This window comes from Drosophila novamexicana, unplaced genomic scaffold, assembly GCF_003285875.2.
Source record: "Drosophila novamexicana strain 15010-1031.04,08,12 unplaced genomic scaffold, DnovRS2.1 tig00000008-arrow-pilon, whole genome shotgun sequence".
Taxonomy (NCBI): domain Eukaryota; kingdom Metazoa; phylum Arthropoda; class Insecta; order Diptera; family Drosophilidae; genus Drosophila; species Drosophila novamexicana.
The window spans coordinates 6,431,564-6,439,810 of NW_020824765.1; the positions used below are offsets into that span (position 1 = coordinate 6,431,564).

General features: G+C 40.8%; 3 protein-coding genes across 5 annotated transcripts; 2 read left to right on the top strand and 1 right to left on the bottom strand.

Annotated features, from left to right (window-relative positions):
• Positions 1-1,204: 1,204 nt before the first annotated feature.
• Positions 1,205-2,782, top strand: LOC115770109 (FAD-dependent oxidoreductase domain-containing protein 1). Of its 2 annotated transcripts, none has more exons than XM_030715269.1 (2): positions 1,205-1,604; positions 1,668-2,782. In XM_030715269.1, the coding sequence occupies exons 1-2, from the start codon at positions 1,380-1,382 to the stop codon at positions 2,766-2,768; spliced, it is 1,326 nt and encodes a 441-aa protein (XP_030571129.1). In that variant the 5' UTR covers positions 1,205-1,379; the 3' UTR covers positions 2,769-2,782. The 2 variants fall into 2 exon arrangements, with proteins under 2 accessions (XP_030571129.1, XP_030571207.1); XM_030715347.1 differs by having other exon boundaries at positions 1,539-1,604; positions 1,772-2,782.
• A 72-nt stretch (positions 2,783-2,854) lies between these two features.
• On the bottom strand, positions 2,855-4,536 carry LOC115770229 (MOB kinase activator-like 4). 2 transcript variants are annotated; one of them, XM_030715547.1, is made up of 3 exons: positions 4,168-4,533; positions 3,723-4,096; positions 2,855-3,656 (listed from the first exon to the last, which is right to left on the bottom strand). In XM_030715547.1, the coding sequence occupies exons 1-3, from the start codon at positions 4,225-4,227 to the stop codon at positions 3,419-3,421; spliced, it is 672 nt and encodes a 223-aa protein (XP_030571407.1). In that variant the 5' UTR covers positions 4,228-4,533; the 3' UTR covers positions 2,855-3,418. The 2 variants fall into 2 exon arrangements, with proteins under 2 accessions (XP_030571407.1, XP_030571332.1); XM_030715472.1 differs by having other exon boundaries at positions 3,401-3,674; positions 4,168-4,536.
• A 130-nt stretch (positions 4,537-4,666) lies between these two features.
• On the top strand, positions 4,667-6,832 carry LOC115770377 (ras-related protein Rab-2A). Its single transcript, XM_030715664.1, has 4 exons — positions 4,667-4,839; positions 5,913-6,072; positions 6,147-6,483; positions 6,551-6,832. Exons 1-4 carry the CDS (start codon positions 4,794-4,796, stop codon positions 6,647-6,649), a joined length of 642 nt encoding a protein of 213 aa, XP_030571524.1. The 5' UTR covers positions 4,667-4,793; the 3' UTR covers positions 6,650-6,832.
• Positions 6,833-8,247: the final 1,415 nt, after the last annotated feature.

Here is an 8,247-nt window from a genome sequence, read left to right on the forward strand (position 1 = left end):
GCGCCGTAAGGAAATGGGCCTAAAACACAAAATCCTTAATATCTCCTAAACTACAAGGACGATCTTGATATCCTTTGACCAGTTTGGAGATCTAGTCAATACAATTTTTTTGACATAGGACTCGCCAGGATACGCAAGGATATGACCGAGTTATACGCAAGTTTCTGTTGTAAAATTTGTCCTTAAAACTTTGCCATTTGAAGGACTTTCGTCCTTATTGTAGTAGATTCTTGATTGGGAGGGTGAGGACTATCTGCTGGCCAAAGGACATCCCAATAGTCCTTTAAATGGCAAAATAAGACCGGATTTTTTCGATTTTGGCCAATTTTCCGACTCTACCCCTTGATAAAATTTTAGCGAAATTTTTTGTCGAATCCTGGACATCCTTAGATGCCAATCGATAGTCCTGGTCCACACGAGTTCAAAAAGGTATATCGTTCCGATATCCTTGAAGAAACGGCCAGGATACGGCTATAAATAGAATGTCCTTTTTACAAAAATAGCCATATCTCTGAAACTACAAGGACGATGTGAATGTCCTTTCGTAGGTTCCTAGCCTCGGCCCATAGAAGTTGTTTGACCCAGGACGTGTCACGATCCACAAGGATACGGCTGAGCTATAGGCTTTCTAATAATCAAAATTAAAGTCCTTATATCTCAGCTGTTTGGAGGACTTTCGTCCTTTTCTTTCTATATTCTAAGTTGACAGGATAAGCACAGACTTTTTGTCAAAGGACATCCTGATAGTCCTTTAAATAGCCAATTTACAGCCGATTTTGTGATCACGTCCTTTTTAGAAAAATACCCATAACTCGGCCATAACCTTTCAGATTTTCAAAGGACTTTGTGCGTTAGGATCCTAAGTACAAACTGCATCGATCTGCATCAAAACATTATGGGGTCATCTAAGAATCATGGACTTGGAAAATTTTTAGGAGTACCAGGACGATTCGGATTTTATTTGGCCAGTTTGTAGTCCGGATCTATGCAAATCATTTGACACACGACTCGATCGAGTTGTGGCTTATTTTCTAAATACAAAAATATCCCTTGTTATCAGTTTATAATAAATTAATTTAATTTATTAAAAAGACCCCGTTTCAGATGTTACACATATCACCAAGAAGTCGTGTAGGCCACAAGAACTATAGGGCATTAAAAATTAAATAACGAGTGGAAAAGATGAGGACCGGCAATACTTTATTGATAAGAGAGCCCTAGATAGTCTAAATTGTAGTATTGTTAAGCTAGTATTATTGTAGTTTATTTAGTTGCTTTGATAAGCTACGAGAAATCTAATCTGGACGCGTGCACTGATTGCCATAACACACGGCTGCAATCAAGATGTGCGGCCACTGAAAATTGGCTCAGTACAAATAATGCTGCGTTTGGGTCGTGTTTTGCGCACGGCTGCACTGCATCAGCAGCTGCGCTGCCAGAGCGGCGCACAGGCCACAGCCGCCGCTTCCGGGGATGCGCTGCCCGAGCGCTGCGATGTGCTGATCATTGGCGGCGGCGGAATGGGCGCCTCCTCGGCGTACTGGCTGAAATGCAGGACACAGCACGAGAAGCTCAATGTGCTGGTTGTGGAGCGGGATGCGTGCGTGAGTTACTTCCGATCATGGCTATTAAGGATTCTCTCTAAATGTTCCAATATTGTTGCGTAGTACACGGCTGCATCCACAGTGCTGTCCGTGGGCGGTGTGCGGCAACAGTTTTCACTAGCGGAGAACATTAAAATGTCGCTCTTTGGCTACGATTTCATTTCCAGCTGCCGCAGTTATTTGGGCGATGTGGACTTGAACTTTCAGCCGCATGGCTATCTTACCTTGGCCAGTGCCAAGGGCGCCGAAACGCTAAGCCGCAACTCAAAGCTGCAGAATGAGTTGGGCGCACGCAATGAGCTGCTCGGTACGGCAGCTTTGCGCAGCCGATTTCCCTGGCTCTCCACGGAGGACATTGAGCTGGGCTGCTATGGCGTGGACAAGGAGGGCTGGTTCGATCCCTGGGCCTTGCTGATGGGCTTCAAGAAGCAGGCGCGCGCCTATGGCGCCCAGTTTGCCAATGGTGAGGTGACGGGCTTTGAGTGGAGCTCAGCTGGTGAACTCTCCGGCGCTTTGGTGGCCTGTGCCGATGGCAGCGAACGCACCGTGCATTTCGATACTTGCGTCCTGGCAGCGGGCGCACAGTCCGGGCAGGTGGCGCGTCTGGCCAAAATTGGCACGGGACAAGACATGCTGAGTGTGGCGTTGCCCGTGGAGCCGCGCAAGCGTTATGTCTATGTGATTAATACGCAGGGTCGCAATTGTCCGGGCCTGGCCACGCCGCTGACAATCGATCCCGATGGCACGTATTTCCGGCGCGATGGTCTGGGCGGCAATTTCCTATGCGGTCGCAGTCCGGCGGATAATGAAGAGCCCGACTGCGATACCTTAGACGTCGATCACGGCTACTTTGAGTCCGATGTTTGGCCCACTCTGGCCAACCGTGTGCCCGCCTTCGAGTCGGCCAAGGTCCAGAGCAGCTGGGCCGGCTACTATGACCACAATAGCTTCGATGCCAATGGTGTAATTGGCCGACATCCGCACTACAAGAACCTGTACATAGCAGCTGGTTTCAGCGGCCACGGCATACAGCAGACGCCAGCGGTGGGTCGCGCCATCGCGGAGCTTATACTAGATGGTAAATATCGTACATTAGATCTTAGTGGATTGGGCTTTGAGCGTTTGGTGGCACAGCAGCGCATGCTGGAGGTGAATATTGTCTGAACGGGAAACCTGTTTTAATTGGTTTGCTGTTTCGATTTATTGTAAATGTTTTTATATAGTTTATGATGAATAAACTTTACTTATTAGTTTTTGTTACAACTGCGTTTCCATTTCGTTAAGGGAAAATTTTCCTTCCTTTTCTTTTTTTGGGCAAAAGGAAAATCTGTTGTGTCTAATGTGTGTTCGTGTGTGTGTGTCTACAAATAATTTATTTAAAATAAGAATTTTAACATAATCATTACGGAATTAAGTGGCGAATCGGTTTTGTTGTCTGTTTAAACTTTTGCTCTTGCTAATATTATATAGCTTTTTATATATTTGTCGCTTTGAACTACATACACAAAAATTTGCATTGAGTTTTCCTTTTCTTTCTATTCTTCTTTTTAATATGCCGCTCAATTCTGCTGCCCCGTCAGTTTCTGACTCTTACTGTCCGTCCGTGTGTGATCCAAAAAACAAAATGATGCGTTTAACTCGAATCTCTAATGCAAGCTATTAGTAAATATATATATATTATAAATATGTTTAAGTGAGTTGTGTATGAATGACTGAGCTTTTGTCCGTCAATAATTTCTTATGCTTTAAGTTTGTGTTGCTGTTCTTGTTGTGGTTGTTGTTCATTTTGTTATTGTTATTGTTGTTGTTGTTGCTTAGGCTTCACTTTCGCCAGGTGCCGCATTCTCCTCCTCGTTAATGGGCACAATCAGATTCTCCTTGGACATGAGATTGTATTTTGTGACAAAGTGTGTAAATCGGTGGCATAGATACGTCTCAGCCTCGAACTCATCAAAGATGCGACGATGATGAAAGTATGCGTGCGAGAATATGCGATAGACGCGTCGACACACCGAGCCCAGCTTGGTCACCGACGATTCCTTGATGGAAACTCTGTGGTCGGGTGTAACACTTGACTCATTATGTGGCTAGTTGCTTGGGGCGATTCAATACACATACCTGCTTGGAAAGTATTTGTTGCTATTTAGCAGACAGGCGGCGCCGTCTAGCGTGTGGCGTGTATAATCAATGGCGGGGCACTCCTTGGGCGTTTTATGTGCCGCACACAAGAATATCCATTGATCGGTGGCCGTCATTTGCGTGCACGTCGACGGGGAGCATTGTTTCTGCAGCCGCACGGCCAGTCCATTCAATTCCATGCAGAATTGCCGCAAATGCTCATATTTCCAGACGCCCTCGTCTTGTGCCTCGGGCATGGTCAGTATTAGCTCCACATTCGAGGGATCGCGCTTGATCATCTGCTGTATGTACTGCTGCACGGCGAGTGTGCTGTCCATTTCCTCCAGTGGTTCATCGGGCCAGCGACAGAAATCCTGTTGTTTTGCGGGCACAAGTTGCAGATGTTGGGAAAACACTTTGGTTTCTTTTAAATGCCATTACATACCTTTGATTTTGTGCCTGGTCGGTTCCTACGCAATATTGTCGAGCCGTCAGCCATCTTCATGTTTCACCTTGCCTCAGTCGGAAGGAAGAAACAAAACAACACTAACCCACACGCACACACACACACAGACTAACACTTTTGGGGCCCTGTTGTGTGTAGACAACGAAGCTGTGGAAAATATGAGAGGCGACCAGGAGCCGAACGCTCTACAAGTCGCAGGCGCTGTGTTTGTGGCTAGCCAAATGCAGCAATTAATTTAAGCTAAATACGATAATAGTTATTTTCGTTTACACATTTCACATTTAATTAATTATAAATTGAGCTAAAACACTTCGCTTTGTGCGAGAAAATTTCTGACAAAACTGCTACATACATACATATATGGCTGGACTATCGATATTGCATTCACCAAATTGTGCGCAATAGTGGCAACCCTATGCGCCAGTAATCGCAGCCCTGGATGTGTGCAGCAGTCGTTATCGTTATCGTTTATAAGCACCAGTCGTCATCATCAGTCAACTTGCAAAACTAGACGGATTGGAATTGCGTATTATTATTGCCATATATATCGTTCATAATTGTTTAAGAAGCACATAATAGAGTTCATTAATTAACCAGCAGCAAAAATGTCCTACGCGTACTTGTTCAAATATATTATCATTGGCGACACTGGTGAGTGCTGGCATATTCCATATGAGTGTGTGTGAAAATTTTTAGTGCGATTTTCTCCCCAAACTGTGCAGTAACAACAAAACAAAGACCTAGGAAAAACTCAAACTGCGTAGTGTTTGTCATGTAGTGTTTGCCCTTTGGCTGCCAATTAAAGCTAAAGTCAAGCGCAGTGACCAGCTGCCTTGCAAATGAGAAGCACAGCACGCTGCAAGGAAAAATCAATAAAACCATAACAACGCCTCTGTATAGAAAGGCGCGGGCGTTACTCCACACTGTTGAAGTTAACAGTTGCTTACTATATAGTTACAGGGGGCTGTGCGGGGTGCAACATTCGTATGTTAGGGACCTGCTGTTGCCTGCCGCTGAGTCAACCGTTGTTGCTTCAGCCACCAACAATTCCAACCCCAAACCCCACGCAGACTTCTGCTTGGACGCATTTTAGCATGATTTTTGCTACTCAGCAAGAGTTTCAAAGGGACAGCGTAAACTATTTGTTCATCGTTTTCCGCTTCGCTTATCATCAGTGCAAATATATACATACGTATGTACACACATATACACACACACACACACACACACACACACAGCGCTTTTCATTGACAGCTACATTAAACAGCTGTTGATTTCACTTGGTTCTTATCAGATAAATATCTGCAAAGAGGGCGACTTCTGCTAACTGTTGTCCTCTCAGTTGTAGTGCCAAAAAACAGTTCCCAAATTAATATGGATAACTGAGGGCCGACGATTAAATACCCTGGCCAGCACATGGCATCGATATTCTATATATTATATATCTTATATACATATATAGCTATTAAAAGTAAATTAGAATAGCGCTAATCTATATATATATATATATATTAGCGCTATATATATATATATATATATATATATATATATATATTAGCTCAGTTGGAATTGTTGGAATAATTGTCTGTTGTTTTGCTGTAAATTTTGATTGACTTTGTGAAAATGTTTAAAGAAAACTTTCACTTTAGCGCTTTAAATTTCATAAGCGGCAATTACTAAATTATCATTATCTTTGTTTTTTTTTTTTTTGCGCATTTCTCAAGGCGTTGGCAAATCATGTCTGCTGCTGCAGTTCACGGACAAGCGCTTCCAGCCGGTGCATGATCTGACAATTGGCGTGGAATTTGGTGCACGCATGATCACAATTGATGGTAAACAAATAAAATTGCAAATCTGGGATACAGCCGGTCAAGAGGCTTTCAGGTGCGCTACAAACGGTTAAAGAAAGTTGTTGCATTATTTAACTGTTTTATTTTTAATATCTTTACGCCAATTAGATCAATTACACGATCGTATTATCGTGGCGCAGCTGGCGCTTTGCTTGTCTATGACATCACAAGGCGCGAGACATTCAACCACTTGACCACATGGCTGGAGGATGCGCGCCAGCACTCAAACTCAAATATGGTGATCATGCTGATTGGCAACAAGAGCGATCTGGACTCCAGGCGCGAGGTGAAAAAGGAGGAGGGCGAGGCATTCGCCAGGGAGCATGGCCTGGTCTTCATGGAGACGTCGGCGCGCACAGCAGCTAATGTTGAGGAGGCTTTCATCAATACAGCCAAAGAGATTTACGAAAAGATACAGGAGGGTGTATTCGACATCAACAATGAGGTGCGCTACTAATTAATTGTTATTAATTGTGATAACAGCATGACTAATTCGTTTTCGTTTATTGCAGGCGAATGGTATTAAAATCGGTCAACAGGCAACGCCCACAAATCCAGCCCTGCCCGGCTCCGGCGGTGCGGGTGGTGCAGTGAATAGCGGCTGCTGCTAGGAATAAAAATCTATTTTGCCGATGCCTGCACCTGGGATAGCCGTAGCCCGTAGCCGATAGCCGCTTCTGTAAAAGCTACTAGTGACTAACTCCTAGAAGGTAGTGGAAGCGGATTTATTGTTTTCATTTTTTTATTTCAAGCAAAATATTAATCGTAATAAATTTAGCTGCAAAAATAGTAAACCGCAAATTAGTGAACCGTTTTCAACACTAAGCGTAATGTTTTAAAAGAAGAAACCCAACAGAAACTAACATAACCGCTAAAAAGAAAAATAATAATAATAAAACAATAGCAAAAATAAGAAGGCATTAAATTCAATTTTAAATAAACTAAAGATCAACAATTGTGTATGTAAAATGTGTCGTGCGTGATTTCTAAATTTTGTAAACTTTAAACAAAAAACATACGTATATAAAAAAAAAAAAAAACAAAAACAAATATTTTTGTGTACATTTAGTTAGTTTGCTAGTTACATTTTGGCTGAGCAGTAATTGATGAATGGCGTGTAATATATATATATATATTATATAAACATACTATGTGAATTTGTCTCATTGTGATTCGTTTTACGATGAATACGAATCCTAACCCCCCAATCCCGTCTCTCCCGTTCGTGGTGGCTGCTTTTCTTCTACTACATTATACAAATAATTATTTATGATTTGTTTATATTTTTTCTTGAACGCATTTGCTTTGTTTTTGTGTAATTTGCATAACATTTACCGATATATATATATATACAAACACAGACATGCATAAAACATAACTATATATATTATATAAGTTTAATACATAATTATTATACAAAAACAAAAACAAATCGTGGTGATAATGCTAAATCAATTTGATTATGTCGCCGACAATTACGAAGTTTATATATATATTAAAATAAAGACAGAAATACAAATTAAACAAACAAACATGAAATAAAATCAAATTATTTATAAACATTTGTATTTGCCAGACCCAAAGCAGTATAATATTAATATACACAATAAATATTACAAAAATACAAATCAAAATTGTGTCATATTTTTGTTGGGTAGAAGGAAGATTAAAGAAAACGTCCGGTTTTTTTTCTCAAAATTATGTTTTAATTGTTGAATAATGTTTAATATATAGATATATATACTATTTGTATTTAGTTAATTGCTGTTTGTAAACAGTTTAGAATTGCAGTTTAATTTAATATTGTTTTTTTTTTTTTTGCTAAATGTTCTTATGGCTAACAAAACTGTTTTTGTTTTTTATTTATTTGTATCTTTTTTAATTTTTTATTGGAAACAACAGCTACATAGTCTACAGTTGTATATAGAGGTTATAACTAGGCATTATTTAGTTGGTTTTGAACTAAATTGAAGTGTGCTTTATATGTAGATTTATATATTTCTAGTTGCTTTTTAGGCATAGGCTAAATTGATCTCAGTGCGCTACATGAACTTCTCGATTCATTTTTTATAATAATACTTGAACTGCTTCGGTTTGTTGTTGACAAAAATGTTTTTAAAATTATTCAATTTGCTGGCGAACAATTTGCGATTCGGGCTATGTTTTTCTTTCTTTGCTTTCTGTTAATATGTATCATTAATAATTCATC

Bases quoted from the DNA above. Each gene is read 5' to 3' on its own strand.
- LOC115770377 (XM_030715664.1), top strand. From the start codon at position 4,794: ATGTCCTACGCGTACTTGTTCAAATATATTATCATTGGCGACACTG. The intron at 6,073-6,146 runs GTGCGCTACAAA...TACGCCAATTAG, and splicing joins GCCGGTCAAGAGGCTTTCAG to ATCAATTACACGATCGTATT. The intron at 6,484-6,550 runs GTGCGCTACTAA...CGTTTATTGCAG, and splicing joins TATTCGACATCAACAATGAG to GCGAATGGTATTAAAATCGG.
- LOC115770229 (XM_030715472.1), bottom strand. From the start codon at position 4,227: ATGAAGATGGCTGACGGCTCGACAATATTGCGTAGGAACCGACCAGGC. The intron at 4,097-4,167 runs GTATGTAATGGC...GCAAAACAACAG, and splicing joins GACCAGGCACAAAATCAAAG to GATTTCTGTCGCTGGCCCGA. The intron at 3,675-3,722 runs GTATGTGTATTG...TAATGAGTCAAG, and splicing joins AACAAATACTTTCCAAGCAG to TGTTACACCCGACCACAGAG.
- LOC115770109 (XM_030715269.1), top strand. From the start codon at position 1,380: ATGCTGCGTTTGGGTCGTGTTTTGCGCACGGCTGCACTGCATCAGCAG. The intron at 1,605-1,667 runs GTGAGTTACTTC...ATTGTTGCGTAG, and splicing joins TTGTGGAGCGGGATGCGTGC to TACACGGCTGCATCCACAGT.